Source organism: Leucoraja erinacea, chromosome 22, assembly GCF_028641065.1.
Source record: "Leucoraja erinacea ecotype New England chromosome 22, Leri_hhj_1, whole genome shotgun sequence".
NCBI lineage: Eukaryota > Metazoa > Chordata > Chondrichthyes > Rajiformes > Rajidae > Leucoraja > Leucoraja erinaceus.
In genome coordinates, this window is record NC_073398.1 from 882453 (window position 1) to 902500 (window position 20048).

The 20048-nt window shown below is 47.0% G+C and overlaps 1 protein-coding gene across 1 annotated transcript in view; it reads left to right on the plus strand.

Moving 5' to 3' along the window:
• The window catches only part of LOC129708029 (dynein axonemal heavy chain 3-like), a 426708-nt gene that overhangs the window by 83206 nt on the left and 323454 nt on the right, over positions 1–20048 (plus strand). Inside the window, exons 13-19 of the mRNA XM_055653570.1 lie at positions 5032–5166; positions 7050–7168; positions 11973–12177; positions 15435–15627; positions 15720–15736; positions 16311–16441; positions 18917–19112. Of these exons, the coding sequence (XP_055509545.1) occupies positions 5032–5166; positions 7050–7168; positions 11973–12177; positions 15435–15627; positions 15720–15736; positions 16311–16441; positions 18917–19112 (996 nt within the window). The remainder of the gene's footprint in view (positions 1–5031; positions 5167–7049; positions 7169–11972; positions 12178–15434; positions 15628–15719; positions 15737–16310; positions 16442–18916; positions 19113–20048) is intronic.

A 20048-nucleotide genomic window follows, 5' to 3' on the forward strand; every position in this document is an offset into this window, starting at 1 on the left:
CCTTCTGCCTCATCAGTCGGGTACTACGCAAAATACAGATGGACTCTGCTTCAGGTATTTTGATAGTACCCGACTGGCCTACACAGCCATGGTTCCCAGTGGTCCTCGACATGGTCATCGAGACCCCAATGACTTTCCCAGTAGCCCAGACTTGTTAACTCACCCGGTATCAGGCATAAGCCACCCATGCCACGATAAAATTAAACTCCTGGGTTGCAGATTTTGAAAAGGCCTCTGCTGGGCCTGGGATTGTCAGAAAACACCATCAATATAATGACAGCATCCCACCGTGTATCCACAAGGAAACAATACTTGTCAAGCATCAAGAAGTGGGAAAGATACTGTTCGAACACAGGAACCACATATTCAACTACTACTGTAACCAATGTACTGGAGTTCCTGGCAGGCCTTCACCACAATGACGGACTCAGCTACAGCGCCATTAATACAGCCAGAAGTGCTCTGTCAGCCTATTTAATTCAGGCACCAGGACAACAGGCCATGGGGTCCCACACGCTGGTGATCAAGCTCATGAGAGGCATATTTAACTCCAATCCCCCCAGACCTAGGTACACCCAAATCTGGGATGTCATTGTGGTCCTGACATACCTTAGGGGATGGTCACCAGCCAGGTCCCTCACCCTGGAACAATTAACTCTAAAGACGGTCATGCTGATGGCACTTGTCTCAGCACAAAGAGTCCAGTCCCTCCATCTACTACGATTGGACAACATGGTTGTAACACCAGACCGTGTCTCATTTACCATCCAGGGGCTGGTCAAACAGAGCAGGCCAGGAACATCAGGCAGAGTCATGGAATTCCGGGCTTACCCACCTGAACTACGGTTAGGTGTCATGGCCCACTTATTGAACTATATTGACACAGCAAGAAATCCCCGAGGGAGAGAAAAAGCCTTATGGGTCAGTCACAAGAAACCTTATGGTCGGGTGACGAGCCAAACTATTTCAAGATGGCTCAAGCAGGTGCTGAAAGCCGCTGGTGTAAATACTAACGTGTATAAATCTCACTCCACCAGGGCAGCATCCACGTCGGCGGCTAAGAGGATGGACGTGCGTATGGACCACATCCTGGTTTTTTCTGGGGAAAAAAAGTTTCAAACTTTTTATAACAAACCGTTGGCAGAACCTGCATCGTTTGCAGAAAAAATATTAGAATCTGCAAATATATAATTTAAGCCCGGGGGAGCAATTTTGTTTTTTGTTATTGTTTAATAAACACCATTATTGTTTTACAAACAGATTCATGGTTGATTTCGATAACATACTTCCTCCCTCGAATGACTTTGGCAGTGAGTGAAGTATGAACTGTTACACGGTTTGAAATCACAGAGCTTTAAAATCTTCACGTAGTCACTCACGTGACTCTGAAGTAAAATAGTAAGATTAAACGAGAATTTACCAGTTCGAAGTTTGATCTGCATTTTATGAGGAGTTACGATAAGGGATTACATGCCCTCCGCCCCCACCCTCAATTATAGAGATCAACTGGTAATTAAGTTCTCCTTTTCTTTACTATGTTTATTTAAATTATTATGTCTTCTGTGATTCCACACCGCTGCTTTGAAGTATGTCGCGCATGCGTGCTGGACGGGTTCTTCACGTAATCCCTCATCGTAATTCCTCATAAAAGACAGATCAAACTTCGAACTGGTAAGTTCTCGTTTAATCTTACTGTTTCAGTGGATAATCATTAGTTTGCTTGTCACTGCTACATTGGTATTTGGTTGTTAATTTGCCTCCATGGTGTTATGAAGACTAATTAAAGGAATAAATACAGATGGAGCTTAATGATTATATCGAAGCAAATGTTGCCTGCTGTCAAGAGATACTAGTGTGTCTACTTTATTGTACATGCCCCTGTGACTTCACCGTCTACAGGAAAATAACCAGCAGAGGCTGGAGTGTTACACATGAGAGACGTGGCAGCTCATGAAGGCAAGGCTGATATATCCAAGTTTCTTCATTGTACCTTGCAGTGAGATTCACTCTACTCACTAGACCTGTGCATCTTTGGAATGTGGGGGAAACCAGAGCACCCCACGCAGTTCACGGGGAGAACATGCAGACTCCGTACAGACACCATCCGTAGACGGATCGAACCCGAGTCTCTGGCGCTGTAACTCTACCGCTGCGCCACCGTGCTACCAACTTCCATATTAATCTCTGATATAGTCTACCCCATCTATTCCCCCTCATATCTTTTCATACCTCAATCATGCCCCCTCTTCAATAGACACAAAATGCTGGACAGGCAGCATCTCTGGAGAGAAGGAATGGGTGAGGCTTCAGGTCGAGACCCATCTTCAGACTGATGCCAGCCTTACCACACTCTCCTCATAACTGAAGCACTCCACCGGAGTCAACATCCCAGTTAATATCCTTTGCACCTGTACATCCATCATCTTTCTTGTGTAGGAAGGATCTGCTGATGTTAGTTTAAACCGAAGATAGACACAATAAGCATTGTAATCATTTGAAACCTCCAGCTATTAGCTTAACGTGAATTAAATGGTGCAAGATGCTTTCCACTAGTAATGTACAAAATATCATAGCAAGGAAACAGGCCCTTCAGCCCAGCTTGTCCATGCTGACCAAGATACCCCATTGTGAGCTAGCCCACATCTGGTCCATATTCCTGGAAACCTTGCGTGTAATAAGGAACTGCAGATGCTAGTTTACACTGTGGATAGACACAAAAAGCTGGAATAACTCAGCAGGACAGGCAGCATCTCTGGCAAAAAGGAATATGTGACGTTTTGGGTTGAGACGCTTCTTCAGATTAATAAGTAACATTTTGGGCTGAGACTCTTCTTCAGACTCTTTCTTCATAATGTTTTCTTCTCATGTTGTGGCCAGAACTGCTTGCAATATTCCAGCTGAGGTCTGAACCGCATTTTATAATGTTGGTGCATCACCTCCCTGCTCTTGTGTTTAATGCCCAAACTAATGAGGGCCAGTTACTCAGATGTTGCCTTCACCACATTATTTATCTTCACTGCCATCCTCAAGGATTTGTGGACTTGCACACAATCGTGTATTCAAGAAAGAGTCTTAGGGCTAATGGAATCAAGTGATATGGGGAGAAAGCAGGAACGGGGTACTGATTCTGGATGATCAGCCATGATAATATTGAACGGTTGGCTGGAGGCCGAATGGCCTACTCCTCCACCTATTTTCTATGTTTCTAAGGTCTCTCTGCTCCTCAATGCTTCCCTACTGTATCCTTCACGGTGAGGATTCTAACATCATTGGTACTCATTTATCAGATTTAAACATCTTCTGCCGTTACTTAGCACATTTCATTAACACTTTGATATCACCTTGTCGCTCCACATTTTGGCGACCTTTGCCCACCAGATTTTCCTACCAATAAGCAGATTAACCCACCAATAATTTAACCCCCATTCGGGATGAGGTTTCCGAGCATTTAGAAGTTCATGATAAAATAGGCTGGTCATCATGGATTTGTGAATGTGAAGAGATGTTGCCGGATGAATCTGTTGGGATTATTTGAGGAAGTTAGTAGCAGGACAGACAAGGATGTTGTTTAGCTGAATTTTCAGAAAGCCTTTGATAACCTTTGAGGCCAGTAAAGAAGATGAGAGCCCATGGTATTAGAAGCAAGATACTAGTATGGATAGAAGGTTGGTTGTATGGCAGAAGGCAAAGTGGGAATAAAGGAAGCTTTTCTGGCCAGTGACTAGCAGGGTTCCGCAGGGCTCGGTGCTGGGGCCGCTACTCTTCACGTTGCATATTAATGATTTGGAAGAGGGGATTGAAGGCTTTTTAGCCAGATTTGCGGGTGATATGAAGATAGGTGGAGGAGTAGGTGGGAATGAGAAGTCAAGTCAAGTCAAGTCACTTTTATTTCTATAGCACATTTAAAAAACAACTCCCGTTGGCCATTACATTGGTGGAGGTACTAACGTTCTACAACATCGGTTCATAGATTAAGTACATACATAAATACATACGTATAGCCCTCCCTTAGAGGACGTCAATAAAGCCTTGAGAGTAAACATTAGTTTTAAGTCTTGACTTAAATGAGTCGATGGAGGGGGCAGCTCCGATGGGAAGAGGGATGCTGTTCCACAGTCCAGGAGCTGCAACCGCAAAGGCGCGGTCGCCCCTGAGTTTATGCCTAGACCGCGGGATGTTCAGTAACCCCAAGTCGGCCGATCTGAGGGACTTGGAGGTGGTGTGGTGGGTGAGAAGACTTTTAATGTAGTAGGTCTCGCTGCAGCGTGTTGGACCAGTTGCAGGCAGGACAGGAAAGATGGCTGATGCCAGTGTAAAGGGAGTTGCAGTAATCTAGGTGGGAGGAGATAAATGCGTGGATGATGTTTCAAGTCAAGTCAAGAAAGCAGGGACTCAGAAGAAGTACTTGGACTGGTTGGGAGAGAGGGCAGAGAAGTAGCAGATGGAATATAGTGTAGCAAAGTGTGGAGTCATGCACATTCCTTTTAGGAATACAGGCATAGACTATTTCTTAAAAGGGGAGAGGATTAAAAAATTGGAGCTGCAAAGGGACTTGGGAGTACTTAAAAGTTTAATTTGCAAATTGAATTGGTAGTAAGGAAAGCAAATGCAATGTGTGCATCTCTTTCAAGAGGACTAGAATTTAAAAATAGGGATTCAGATTCCTATAAAATCTTTCCCCCTTCACCTTAAACATATATTCTCTACATCCTAATTCCCCACGCTCAGTGTTCTATTCCACTCATGATTTTATACTTCGCTATAAGATCAATGCTCATCCTCCTGCGCTCAAAGGATCCTAGCCTGCTCAACCTCTCCCTATAGCTTACGCCTTCCAGTCCTGGCAACATCCTCATAAATCTTCTTTGTACCATTTCCAACTTGACAGCATCTTTCCTATAACATGGAGCCCAGAACTGAACATTAAATGTGGCCTCACCAACATCTTATATAACTGCAACATGACCTCCCAACTTCTATGATCATAGATACCAATATATATGAAGCTGTTTTGTTTCATTTACTGTTTAGACACCTCGCGTGGATGGTAATGGCGTCACATTTACCCCGACCATTGATGAAGTGATGGAAGGACTAGGTCAGATGGTGAATCTGATTGTCACTGGTGTCCAGCAGATCCCCAGGATTGAACACCAGCTCTTTCAGGTAGCTATCTGTTGCTCAATTCCCTTCATATACTGTGCCTGTATATGTACACTGTGAATGGCTCGATTATAATCATGTATAGTTTTTCGCTGGCTGGTTAGCACGTGACAACACCTTTCACTGTACCTCGGTACACGTGATAGTAAACTGAAGCCGGAAACCCCTCACCACTGAGTTGAGGAACAGCCACTTTCCTCCAACTATCTACCCAGGCAAGGGAACACAGTTTCTAGAACCAAGTGTTTGATTTAGTATAGAGATACAATGTGTAAACAGACCCGTGGACCCACTGAGTCTGCACCGACCAGTGACGTAGGGACAATGTCCAATTTCTCCCAAGTCAAATTTACCAACAAACCTGTACGTCTTTGTGTCGTTTTGAACCAATGTCTTTGTTTTTGCACATTTTATCTTTTTACTGCCCTGTGGAATTTGTATTGCATGTTGTTTGAAATTCTGCGTGTGATGGGGCTGCACACAAGGTCTTCATTGTACTGCACCATACGTGTGTATGGCTACAAACTTCACTCGATTTGATTGATGAATGAATGAATGTGACAGGTCACAGTGAGATTCTCCATTCTGTATACACAAGGTATGCAAACAGTCGCCACATAAAGGGCGCAGACACAGGTACAAAATATTCAATTTTTCACAAACAACGTTTAACACAATCCATTTGTGGTCCCCCTTAGTTTAGTTTAGTTTAGTTTAGAGATACAGCGTGGAAACAGGCCATTTGGCCCACAGAGTCCGCACCGACTAGCGATCCCCGCACATTAATACTACCCTACAAACCTGTACGCCTTTGGAGTGTGGGAGAAAACCGAAGATCTCGGAAAAATCCCATGCGGTCACGGGGAGAAGGTACAACCTCCGTACAGACAGCACCCTTAGTTGGGATCAAAGCAGGGTCTCCGGCGCTGCAAGCTCTGTAAGGCAGCAACTCTACAGCTGTGCCACCGTGCCGCCCCTTGGCAGTCCCCTCACGCTGGGACCTCCTTTGTTCTCGACGGCAGGTCCATCCTCCAACACCCACGTGGCTCATCCTTGATGACAGTGGCCTTGACCACCGCCACCCGCCCTCTACCGCGTCCTCGACTGCCCACCCTTTACTGGACCGTGACCTCAATCACTGATGTCCTCCACCTGCCCAGGGTGGAGATCCATCTGGGGAGCCTTCACAACTCCCCTTCATAGTGATCTTTCCCTTTGAAAAGGTGCTGGCTTTGACCATTCACCACTACACTCTGGTTCGGGGTCTTCAATAACAGTTCACTGCTGGCTTCACCAACTGAGCTGCCCAGAAACTTTGCAACAGACTGACCAATGCTCTCAGCACCTGTGATGTGTTTTACCCTCCCATAACTATCTCTCTGCTCATGCTCCAATCATCTACATGATTCCTGTGTGAATCAATTTCACCTTTGACTATGGATGAGTGGATAACAAAGTTATCCTCAGCAACAGTGGTGCAGCGGTAGAGTTACTGCCCCACAGCGGTAGAGTTACTGCCTCACAGCGCCAGAGACACGGGTTCGATCCTGACTACAGGTGCTGTCTGTAAGGAGTTTGTACGTTCTCCCCGTGACCTGCGTGGATTTTTTCCGGGTGCTCTGGTTTCCTCCCACACTCCAAAGACGTCCAGGTTTGTAGGTTAATTGGCTTGGTATAAATGTAACTTGCCCCTACTGTGTGTAGGATAGTGTTAGTGTGAGGAGATCGCTGGTCGGTGCAGACTCAGTGGGGTGAGGGGCTTGTATCTCTAAACTAAATAAACTAATAAATGCTTGTTTTGTATCTGTGTCCAATGTAGCGCCTTTCTAGTTCATTGTTTGGGAGGATTGAGGCTAAGGTCACCATTCTTTATGTTTCTTCTGCAGGCCGTAGACAACCTGGAAGTCAAGTATATTGGGTCAGTACAAACGGAAGAGGAAAACGTCCTGAATATTAAAGCAAGGCTTCAAGCTGTTGCTAAAAGCAATAGTTATGGGCCGCTTAGGTAAGGTTACAATGACTGCTATGGGATGTAGTGTGTGAATACCCTGTGTGAAGACAAGGCTGCTGAAGTGTACATGAGTTTAGTTTATAGTCACCTGTACTGAGGTACAGTGAAAAGCTTTCTGTTGCGTGCTAACCAGGCAGCGGAAAGACAATACATGATTACAATTGAGCTGTTCACAGTGTATAAACACATGGTGAAGGGAATAACATGAATTATGTTTAATGCAAGGTAAAGTAAGTAAAGTCCGATCTAAGATAGTCCGAGGGTCACCCATGAGGTAGATAGTAGTTCAGGACTGCTCTCTAGTTGTGGTAGGATGGTTCAGTTGCCTGATAACAGCTGGGAAGAAACTGTCCCTGAATCTGGAGGTGTGTGTTTTCACCTTTTGCCTGATGAGACAGGGGTGAAGAGGGAGTGGCCAGGATTGGAGTGGCCAGGGTGGGACTTGTCCTTGATTATGCTGCTGGCCTTGCCGAGGCAGCATGCGGTGTAAATGGAGGAAATAGAAGGGAGTTTGGTTTGTGTGATGGTCTGGGCTGCAATTTCACTGCAATTCCTTGTGGTCTTGGATGGAGCTGTTCCCAAACCCATCCTTGTCGACATTAAATCGACAGGACACAAAACTGGCAGTGTGGTTCAAATTGCTGGATGGGATGAGTGTCAAGTTGGTTTCAATATGGTGCCGCCTGTCCATGTTATGTTATGTTATTGTATGGATTGGACCAGCCATAGTTTCAAAAGTTCTTTAACTTCACACTCTGCAAGTAAGCATCAGGACCAGCAATGGAGGATGAAATAATCAGTCTTTTAGCACAAAGAACTCAACAAGTGAAATAAAAAGTTTAGAAAGGAACTGAAGATGCTGCTTTAGACCAAAGATAGATGTTGGGGTAACTCAACGGGTCAGGCAGCATGTCTGGAGAAGATGGTTGACATTTGGGGTCGAGTCTGAGGAAGGGTTCCGACCTGAAACGTCACCTATTCCTTTTCCTCCAGATATGCTGCCTGACCCCACTGACTTACTCCAGCTCTTAGTGTCTATCTACGGTGAAACCCTTCGCGCTTGCACCACCATTCAATATGATCATGGCTGATCATCCAACTCAGTATCCTGCACCTGCCTTCTCTCCATACCCTCTGATCCCTTTAGCCACAAGGGCCACATCTAACTCCCTCTTAAATATAGCCAATGAACTGGTCTCAACTACCTTCTGTGGCAGAGAATTCCAGAGATTCACCACTCTCTGTGTGAAAAATGTTTTCCTCATCTCGGTCCTAAAAGATTTCCCCCTTATCCTTAAATTGTGACCCCTTGTTCTGGACTTCCTCAACATCGGGAACAATCTTCCTGCATCTAGCCTGTCCAACCCCTTAAGAATTTTGTAAGTTTCTATAAGATCCCCCCTCAATCTTCAAAATTCTAGCGAGTGCAAGCCGAGTCTATCCAGTCTTTCTTCATATGAAAGTCCTGACATCCCAGGAATCAGTCTGGTGAACCTTCTCTGTACTCCCTCCATGGCAAGAATGTCTTTCCTCAGATTAGGAGACCAAAACTGTACGCAATACTACAGGTGTGGTCTCACCAAGACCCTGAACAACTGCAGTAGAACCTCCCTGCTCCTATACTCAAATCCTTTTGCTATGAAACATCGTGTTTTTTTTTAACCTTATTTTCAGCTCTAGCTGATAGAGGGAGGAAGGAAACAAAATGTCATGCTCAGACACGGATAGGGATCAGTAATGGCTGAAAATGTGTAACTAAAGAGAGTGTTTGAAATACCCATCAGATCAGGCAGCATCTGTGGGGAGTTGATACTGGGTTCATGTTATGGGGAGGTGACCTTCACAACGTGGTACATGGTGGAGTTGCTGCCTTACAGCGCCAGAGACCTGGGTTCGATCCTGACTAAGGGTGCTGTCTGTACGGAGTTTGTACGTTCTCTCCGTGACCATGTGGGTTTTCTCCAGGTGCTCCGGTTTCCTTCCACACTCCAAAGACGTACAGGCTTGTAGTTTTATGTGTCGGATGAAATTACCGGTGAAATTATTATGGGCAACAAGGAAATGGCAGAAGAGTTGAACAGGCACTTCGGATCTGTCTTCACTAAGGAAGACACAAACAATCTCCCAGAGGACAGAGGATCTAAGGGAGTAGAGGAACTGAAATAAATTTTCATTAGGCGAGAAATAGTATTGGGTAGGCTAATGGGACTGAAGAATGATAAATCCCCGGGGCCTGATGGTCTGCATCCCAGGGTCCTCAGGGAGGTGGCTCTAGAAATAGTGGACGCATTGGTGATTATTTTCCAATGTTCAATAGATTCAGGATCAGTTCCTGTGGATTGGACGATATCTAATGTTATCCCACTTTTCAAGAAGGGAGCGAGAAAGAAAACGGGGAATTACAGACCAGTTATCCTGACTTCAGTGGTGGGAAAGATGCTGGAGTCAATTATTAAAGAGGTAATAATGGGGCATTTGGATAGCAGTAAAAGGATTAGGCCAGGTCAACATGGATTTATGAAAAGAAAATCATGCTTGACTAATCTTCTGGAATGTTTTGAAGATGTGACAAGTAAAATGGATGAAGGGGAGCCAGTGGATGTAGTGTGTCTAGACTTTCAGAAAGCCTTTGATAAGGTCCCGCACGGGAGACTGGTGACTAAAATTAGAGCACATGGTATTGGGGGTAGGGTGTTGACATGGATAAAAAATTGGTTGGCAGACAGGAAGCAGAGTAGGAGTGAACGGGTCCTTTTCAGAATGGCAGGCAGTGGCGAGTGGAATGCCGCAAGGCTCGGTGTTGGGGCCGCAACTGTTTACCATATATATTAATGATTTGGAAGAGGGAATTAGGAGCAACACTAGCAAGTTTGCGGATGACACAAAGCTGGGTGGCAGTGGGAACTGGGAAGAGGATGTTAGGAGGTTGCAGGGTGACCTGGACAGGTTGAGTGAGTGGGTAGATGCGTGGCAGATGCAGTATAATATAGATAAATGTAAGGTTATCCACTTTGGTGGCAAAAACAAGAGGGCATATTATTATCTCAATGGGGTTAGGTTAGGTAAGGGGGAGGTGGATGTCCTTGTACACCGGTCACTGAGAGTTGGCGTGCAGGTACAGCAGGCAGTGAAGAAAGCTAATGGAATGTTGGCCTTCATAACAAGAGGATTTCAGTATAGGAGTAAAGAGGTTCTTCTGCAGTTGTATAGGGCTCTGGTAAGAAAACATCTGGAGTATTATGTACAGTTTTGGTCTCCTAATTTGAGGAAGGATATCCTTGTGATTGAGGTAGGTTCACGAGGTTGATCTCTGGGATGGTGGGACTGTCATATGAGGAAAGATTGAAAAGACTAGGCTTGTATTCACTAGAGTTTAGAAGGATGAGGTGGGATCTTATAGAAACATATAAAATTATAAAAGGATTGGACAAGCTAGATGCAGGAAAAATGTCCCCAATGTTGGGCGAGTCCAGAACCAGGGACCACACTTAGAATAAAGGGGAGGCCATTTAAGACTGAGGTGAGAAAAAACGTTTTCACCCAGAGAGTTGTGAATTTGTGGAATTCCCTGCCACAGAGGGCAGTTGAGGCCAAATCACTGGATGGATTTAAGAGAGAGTTATATAGAGCTCTAGGGGCTAGTGGAATCAAGGAATATGGGGAAAAGGCAAGCACGGGTTATTGATTTGGGACGATCAGCCATGATTACAATGAATGGTGGTGCTGGCTCGAAGGGCCGAATGGCCCCCTCCTGCATCTATTTTCTACGGTTCTATGGAAGGAACTGCAGGCTGGTTTAAACCAAAGATAGACACAAAAAGTTGGAGTAACTCAGCGGGACAAGCAGCATCTCTGGATAGAAGGAATGGGTCACTTTTCGGGTCGAGACCCATTTAGGTTAATTGGCTTTGGTAAAAATTGTAAATTGTCCCTAGTGTGTAGGATAGTGTAGTGTGCGGGGATCGCTGGTCTGAATGGGTTCGGTGAGCTGAAGGCCTTGTTTCTGCGCTGTATCTCTAAACTAAACTAACCTGAAACTAAACAAAATGGGCTGGTTCAGTCACAAACGGAGAAGACTAGGTTGGTTGAATTGAGTGTTGAACCCTGAATGCCACAACACATGTAAGTTGCTGTGATGTTCCTCAACATTGCCCTTCATTGGATAATCAAAGTCCGACGGGTCTTGTTTGGATGTGAAACAGATAATGAAAGTGCCAGGTAACTGGAAACGTGGGATCACCCTTGCGGACTAAAAGGAGATGCACTGCAAACCACTCACCCACTCTGTGTTTTTCGTTCCATTGTAGAGAAGATCACATGGAATGCTAATCCCCAGCAGCAGCAGTTTGTGTTTCACTTGGCACCAGGTGCCAAATGGTGCAGCCAGCACTCCACAGCAGGGGCACAAAACACTTGGTATTCACAGTGATCAAATAACTAGTGCACACCAGTCCCACCTGCCCGCATTTGGTCCATATCCCTCCAAACTTGTCCTATCCATGCACCTATTTAACTGTTTCTTAAACGTTGTGATGGTCCCCGCCTCAACTACCTCCTCTGGCAACAGCTTCCATACATCCACCACCCTTTCTGTGAAAAATTGACCCCTCAGATTCCTATTAAAGTTTTCCCCCTTCACCTTATACCTATGTCCTCGGTTCCTCGATTCTCCTACTCTGGGCAAGCAAATCTGCGGATTTTCCCAATTTCAGAGTAAGTTAGCGATGGTCCATGCTGTGTTGTTAGGATGGGGGACCTTGTTCCCAGTTATTGAAGGCATTTTTTTGTCATTTGGCAGATACTGCTCCGTGTATGAGCCGTACCAGTACCTCCTGTCCCCAGACACTGAGGGTAAGATTGAGGCTACAATGAACCAAGAGTTTAACCTGAGTACCTACGTCAGGGAGATTGAGAATCTCAGGACGATGGATGCAGAGCTAGCTTCCCTTCCAGTCCACATCCCTCTGGAGTTGCTAATGCTCGATTGCTCCGCGTTAAATCAGGTAAGGTTTATATCAATTATTTGGATGAGGGAACTGAAGGATTTGCGGCCAAGTTTGCGGATGATACGAAGATAGGAGGGACGTAGAGAAAGCAGGGACTCTGCAGAAGGGCAGGAACAGGTTCGCAGAGTCGGCTGAGAAGTGGCAATAGTGTAGCAAAGTGTGGAGTCATGCATTTTGGTCGTAGGAATAAAGGCATAGACTATTTTCTCAATGGGGAGAGAATCCAGAAATTGGAGGTGCAAAGGGACTGCTGGTGCAGGATTCCCAAAATCTTAATTTGCAAGTCGAATCAGTAGTAAGGAAGACAAATGCAATGCTTGCATTTATTTTGAGAGGATTAGAGAATAAAAATAGAGATATAACGCTGAGGCTTTATATGGCACTGGTCAAACTGCATGCGGAGTATTGGGAGCATATCCCATATCTGAGGAAGGGTGTGTTAGCTTTGGAGAGGGTTCAGATGAGGTTTACGAGAAAGATCCCAGGGATGATTAGGTTAACATATGATGAGCGTTTGACGGTACTGGGCCTGTACTTGCTGGAGTTTAGGATAAGGGGTCCCCTCATTGAGACTTACCGAATAGTGTAAGGCCTAGTTGGACTGAATGTGGAGAGAATGTTTCCACTAGTGGGAGAGTCTAGGACCAGAGGGCAAGTTAAGTCAAGTTTATTCGTCACATACACATACGAGATGTGCAGTGAAATGAAAAGTGGCAATGCTCGCGGACTTTGTTCAAAAAGACAAACAAACAAACAACCAAACAAACTACAAACAGAATCACATATTCTTTTACATATTAAATATTGTGGGCAGAAGGAAAAAGGTTCAGTAAAGTTAGTCCCTGGTGAGATAGGAGTTTACAGTCCGAAAGGCCTCTGGGAAGAAACTCCTTCTCAACCTCTCCGTTCTCACAGCATGGAAACGGAGGCGTTTGCCTGACCATAGCAGCTGGAACAGTCTGTTGCTGGGGTGGAAGGGGTCTCCCATGATTTTATTGGCTCTGGAGTTGCACCTCCTGTTGTATAGTTCCTGCAGGGGGGCTAGTGAAGTTCCCATAGTGCGTTCGGCCGAACGCACTACTCTCTGCAGAGCCATCTTGTCCTGGGCAGAGCAATTCCCAAACCAGATGTTAATATTTCCGGACAAGATGCTTTCCACAGCCGCTGAGTAGAAGCACTAGAGGATCCTCGGAGACACTCTGAATTTCCTCAATTGCCTGAGGTGGTAAAGGCGCTGCCTTGCCTTACTCACGAGTGCTGAGGCGTATGATGTCCATGTCATATCCTTAGAGATGTGGACTCCCAGATATTTAAAACAGCTCACCCTATCCACAGGATCCCCATTTATCCTCAATGGAGTGTACGTCCTCGGATGATGTGCCCTCCTAAAGTCCATGATCAGCTCCTTAGTTTTTTTGATGTTCAAGAGGAGGCTGTTCTCCTGGCACCAGAGTGCTAGATCAGCCACCTCCTCCCGGTAGGCCTTCTCATCATTGTCTGAGATCAGGCCCACCACCACAGTGTCATCAGCAAACTTAATTATTGAGTTGGAGCTGAACCTAGCCACACAGTCATGTGTGTACAGGGAGTACAATAGGGGGCTGAGGGCGCAACCCTGGGGCGATCCTGTGCTCAGGGTGAGGGACTTTGATGTATTTCCTTCCATCTTGACCATTGAGGCATTGCCTCCGAATGAAAGAACATACCTTTAGAAAGGAGATGAGGAGGAATTTCTTTAGTCAGAGGGTGGTGAATCTGTGGAATTCATTGCTGTGGAGGCCAAGTCATTGGATATTTTTACAGCAGATTTTGACAGATTCTTGATGAGTACCGATGTCAGAGGTTATGAAGAGAAAGCAGGAGAGGGAAAGATAGATCAACCACGATTGAATCGCGGAGTAGACTTGATGTGCCGAATGCCCTCATACTGCTCCGAGAATGTATGAATTTATGAACTTATGACGTTGGCAGCTCTGGCAACAGTCACCTCATTAGTGACCTCCAGCACTTCCATCATCACCCTTACCTATGGGAAGCTAGTTCTGAATCCGTGTCCAAGTCACCATGAATCCCATGCATCTTAATCTTCTGGCTCTGCCTACCATGAAGGACTTTATCTCATGATTTAATAAAATCTGTGTGCTGCCAGAGCTGGACTAACTCCAATGTGCAGCAGTGGAGTTGCTGCCTTACAGACCCAGAATCCCGGGTTCGATCCTGACTACAGGTGCTGTCTGTACGGAGTTTTACATTCTCACCATCTGACAAATATGTGACAAATAAACTTGACTTGACTTGACTTGACTTGACTCACCGTGACTCCATGGGTTTTCTCCGGGTGCTCTGGTTTCCTCCCTCACTCCAGATACGTACAGGTTTGTAGGTTAATGGGCTTGGTATAATTGTAAGTTGCCCCTAGTGTGTGTGGGATAGTGTTAGTGAGCAGGGATCGTTGGTCGGTGAGGACTCGGTGGGCCTAATTCCGTGCTGTATCTCTAAACTGAACTAATCTAAACTCAGCTGGTCAAGCAGCATCCCTGGAGGACATGGATTAGCAATGTTTAGTGTTGGAATCCTTCTTCGGCCATTGTAGTAGGAGGGAGAAAGAAAGAAAGAAAGGAGGCGGGGATGAAAGGCAAAGTGCCCGGCAAGTGATAGGTGGATACAGGTTAGTTGGGGGGGGGGGGGGGGGGGGGGGGGGGGTGTTGTCAGATGGGTGGATCGAACCCGGGTCTCCGGCACTGCATTCGCTGTAAAGCAGTAACTCTACCGCTGCACCACCGTGACTGCCCAATATTCTATACTCAATACTCAATACTCTGACTGATGAAGGCCGATGTGCCAACCCTATGACCACCCAATCTACCTGTGACTCGACCTTCAAGGAACCATGCACCTGTACTCCTAGATCCTAGATCATGCACAATCCTAACAGCTCAATGAGGGCCTGTGCCTTTTCATCATGCAGTGTTCAACCACTTTCTGAAACAGTGGGGTGGGAAGGTGGTTTGTGGAGAAGTAAGGCACTGGGTTTGGGTGGGTGGGGTAAGGAGGTGAGATGAGAGGGGTGGGGGGGAGGGGGAGATGAGAGCGGGCATGGAGGAGGAGCGAGGGAGGAGGGGAGAGGGTGAATGAGCCCGAGGGGGTGGGGTGAGTGAGTTTAGGTGAGGGGTGAGGGGTGACGGGGGTGAGTGTGAGTGCCCACGGCTGTATCACAAACACTGACCCCTCTCTCTCTACACCTGTCTGGTCAGCGCCTGGTGTCCTGTAGCCGCAGCCTGGCCGAGCTGGTGGTGGGCAGGGTGGCCCTGGCGTCGGCACGGTTTAACGGCGGTGTGTGCGGCCTGTACGGTGCGGTGGTGCGCAGGGTGACCGGCTCAGCGGACTGCACCGCCCAATTGGTGCTGATGCAACGCGATGTGGAGAACCTGAGGAACCAAGAACCAGGTGAGGGGAGAGGTCACGGATAAGGTGGGGGGAGAGGTCACGGATACAGGTGGGGGGAGAGGTCACGGATACAGGTGTGTGGGGGGTCACAGATACAGGTGGGGGGAGGGTCACAGATACAGGTGGGGGAGAGGGTCACACGGATACAGGTGGGGGGAGAGGTCACGGATACAGGTGGGGGGAGAGGTCACGGATACAGGTGTGTGGGGGAGGTCACAGATACAGGTGGGGGGAGAGGTCACAGATACAGGTGAGGGGAGAGGTCACATGCAGGTGGGGGAGAGGTCACGGATACAGGTGGGGGGAGAGGTCACGGATACAGGTGGGGGGAGGTCACAGATACAGGTGGGGGAGAGGTCACGGATACAGGTGAGGGGAGAGGTCACAGATACAGGTGGGGGGAGAGGTCACAGATACAGGTGTGTGGGGGAAGGGTGGTGGGAGAAGGGAAGGGGTGAATGGTGAGGGGTAAAGGGCAGAGGGAGATGAGATGAGAGTTGGGGCAGGGGGGAGGGTGATGTAGGCAGACACCAGACATGGGGTAGAGAGAGAGAGACAAATTTGGGGTAGACAAGGGTGAAGAGACGCTGCCTGTCCCGCTGAGTTGACTCCAGCAATTTGTGTCTTGTTTGATCGCCGGCCCGCGGACCTAGTCCGACCTCATCTCTTGCCTCCTGTTCCAGGAGAAGCTGGACGTAGCCGCCGAGAACCTCCTGTTCCTTGTGGATTACGCCCGCCTTTCCAATGAGGACATCTCTCTCAACAGCAAAACCTTCTCGTGGCCGGCCCGCATCAGGCCGATCGTGAGGAACAGGTTAGTGGGGAACATCACAGCAGCGAGGCAGTGCTTGCGGCCTCCGCCCGCCCGCTACCCACAAAACGCCAGCGGCCCAGTCACCTCCCAGCCGGGCAAGGCAGGCAGGCACGGGGCCTACTCACACTGCCCTGCATTTAAGTTTAAACAAACCTTTTGCACATTGTTTCCTAAATATAACCATAACCATATAACAATTACAGCACGGAAACAGGCCATCTCGACCCTTCTAGTCCGTGCCCAACACGTATTCTCCCCTAGTTCCGTCTACCTCAGACCATAACCCTCCATTCCTTTCCCTTCCATATAACTATCCAATTTATTTTTAAATGATAAAAAGGAACCTGCCTCCACCACCTTCACTGGAAGCTCATTCCACACAGCCACCACTCTCTGAGTAAAGAAGTTCCCCCTCATGTTACCCCTAAACTTCAGTCCCTTAATTCTCAAGTCATGTCCCCTTGTTTGAATCTTCCCTACTCTCAGTGGGAAAAGCTTGGCCACGTCAACTCTGTCTATCCCTCTCATCATTTTAAAGACCTCTATCAAGTCCCCCCTTAACCTTCTGCGCTCCAAAGAATAAAGCCCTAACTTGTTCAACCTTTCTCTGTAACTTAGTTGCTGAAACCCAGGCAACATTCTAGTAAATCTCCTCTGTACTCTCTCTATTTTGTTGACATCCTTCCTATAATTAGGCGGCCAAAATTGTACACCATACTCCAGAATTGGCCTCACCAATGCCTTGTACAATTTTAACATTACATCCCAACTTCTAACTAAATGCTCTGATTTATAAAGGCCAGCACACCAAAAGCTTTCTTTACCACCCTATCTACATGAGATTCCACTTTCAGGGAACTGTGCACAGTTATTCCCAGATCCTTCTGTTTACCTGCATTCTTCAATTCCCTACCATTTACCATGTACGTCCTATTTTGATTTGTCCTGCCAAGATGTAGCACCTCACACTTATCAGCATTAAACTCCATCTGCCATCTTTCAGTCCACTCTTCCAACTGGCATAAATCTCTCTGTAGACTTTGAAAATCTACTTCATTATCCACAACCCCACCTATCTTAGTATCATCTGCATACTTACTAATCCAAGTTACCACACCATCATCCAGATCATTGATGTACATGACAAACAACAGTGGACCCAACACAGATTCCTGTGGCACCCCACTAGTCACTGGCCTCCAACCTGACAAACAACCATCCACCATTACTCTCTGGCATATCCCATTCAGCCACTGTTGAATCCATCTTGCTACTCCACCATTAATACCCAACCATTGAACCTTCTTAACCAACCTTCCATGAGGAACCTTGTCAAAGGCCTTACTGAAGTCCATATATACAACATCCACTGCTTTACCTTCATCAATTTCCCGAGTAACCTCTTCAAAAAATTCAAGAAGATTAGTTAAACGTGACCTTCCAGGCACAAATCCATGTTGACTATATGATTCCCAAAGCCTCATGTCAGCAAAATAACTGATGGGTTAAACATAAACAGGATATAGGCAAACAAAATACTGGAATAACTAACACAGTGATGCTGGTTTACAGCAAAAACAGACGCAAAGTGCTATAAAACATAATTGTGGAATAATTTAAATTGAATAATTGTATCAGTCTGAAGAAGGGTCTCAACCCAAAACGTCACCCATTACTTCTCTCCAGAGATGCTGCCTGTCCCACTGTTACTCCAGCATCAAATGAGACGGGGCGGCCCGGTGGCGCAGCGGGAGAGTTGCAGCATTAACCCTGGTTCAACCCTGACAACAGGTGCTGTCTTTACGGAGTTTGTACGTTCTCCCCGTGACCTGCGTGGGTTTTCCCCAAGATCTTTGGTTTCCTCCCACACTCCAAAATGGTACAGGTTTGTAGGTTAATTACGTATCCAATTCATTTTTAAATGATAAAAACGAACCTGCCTCCACCACCTTCACTGGAAGCTCATTCCACACAACTACCACTTTCTGAGTAAAGAAGTTCCCCCTCATGTTACCCCTAAACTTCTGTCCCATAATTCTCAAATCATGTCCTCTTGTTTGAATCTTCCCTACTCTCAATGGAAAAAGCTTTCCCACGTCAAGACCACGGACCAGACTCGCTGGGCGGAAGGGTCTATTTCCGCGCTGTATCTCTAAACTAAACTACAACCACTGCTGAGGGTCTGCTCACTATATTGTGGCACTGGTGGTGTCTCTCCTCAGCACCATTTATATCTCTTTCCCCTCTCACCCTGAGTCTCAGTCTGAAAAAGGGTCTCATTTATTCATTCTCTCCAGAGATGCTGCCTGTCCCACTGAGTTATTCCAGCATTTTGGGTCTATCTTAAATTGAGGAGAGGGCATGAGAGGAATAGATGGGCTAGATGCACAGTCTCTTGCCCAGAGTAGGGGGATTCTGTTTGAAGCAGCATGTTGCAGTTCCCCTCTACACACGGTATGTCTCCCCCCCTCTCAGTGTGATCCGGCTGCAGAGAGAGCATGATGTTGCTGTATCCCGGCTCCTCCACTGGCAGAGCGACTTCACAAAGTGCCTTGAGGAAACTGCAGCCATGGTGCGGGAATTCCATAGGAGGGACCGCATGCCCGAGGCCCAGCATTATATGGCCAAGCTGAGAGACATCAACCAAACCATCGGCAAATTCATCAAGGAGGTGAGCCTAGGGCTAGGGCACGGTGGCACAAACCTCACAGCACCAGAGACCCCAGTTCCATCCTGACTACAGGTGCTGTCTGTACGGAGTTTGTACATTCTCCCTGTGACCGCGTGGGTTTTCTCCGGGTGCTCCGGTTTCCTCCCTCACTCACAAGACGCACAGGTTTTTAGATTAAGTGGCTTGGTATAATATAAAATTGTCCCCAGTGTCTGTAGGATAGTGTTAATGTACGGGGATTGCTGGTCGGCACGGACTCGGTGGGCCGAAGGGCCGAAGGGCCTGTTTCCACGCTGTATCTCTAAACTAAACTAAAAAAGGGTGAGTTCATGCCTCTAACTTGGCCAGGACACTACACCTTCAGGTAGCTCTTACTTGTCCTAATTCAGGGAAAGGAATAGTTGAAGATGTTGCCAAGACTGGAGGGCCTGAGCTATAGGGAGAAACTTACCGAATAGTGAAAGGCCTGGATAGAGTGGATGTGGAGGGGATGTTTACACTAGTGGGAGAGTCTAGGACTAGAGGTCACAGCCTCAGAATAAAAGGTCATACCTTCAGAATGATGAGGAGGAGTTTCTTTAGTCAGAGGGCGGTGAATCTGTGGAATTCATTGCCACAGACGGCGGTGGAGGATGTCAATGGATATATTAAGGTGGAGATTAATAGGTTTGTGATCAGTGCGGTTGTCAATAGTTACAGGGGTAAGGTTGGAGAATGGGGTTGAGAGAGAGAGAGAGAGATGGATCCACCTAGGGGCTGTGGAGAGGTGGTCTGTACAAGGACAAAGAGAGGCCCGGGGTGGGGTTTATGGGGTCGGGGGGCAGGGTCGATGAGAACTAAATAGAATCGGGCGGGAGGGGGGAAGGGGGAGGGGGGGGAGGGGGAGGGGGGAGGGGGGGAGGGGGAGGGGGAGGGGGAGGGGTAGACAAAAACAGA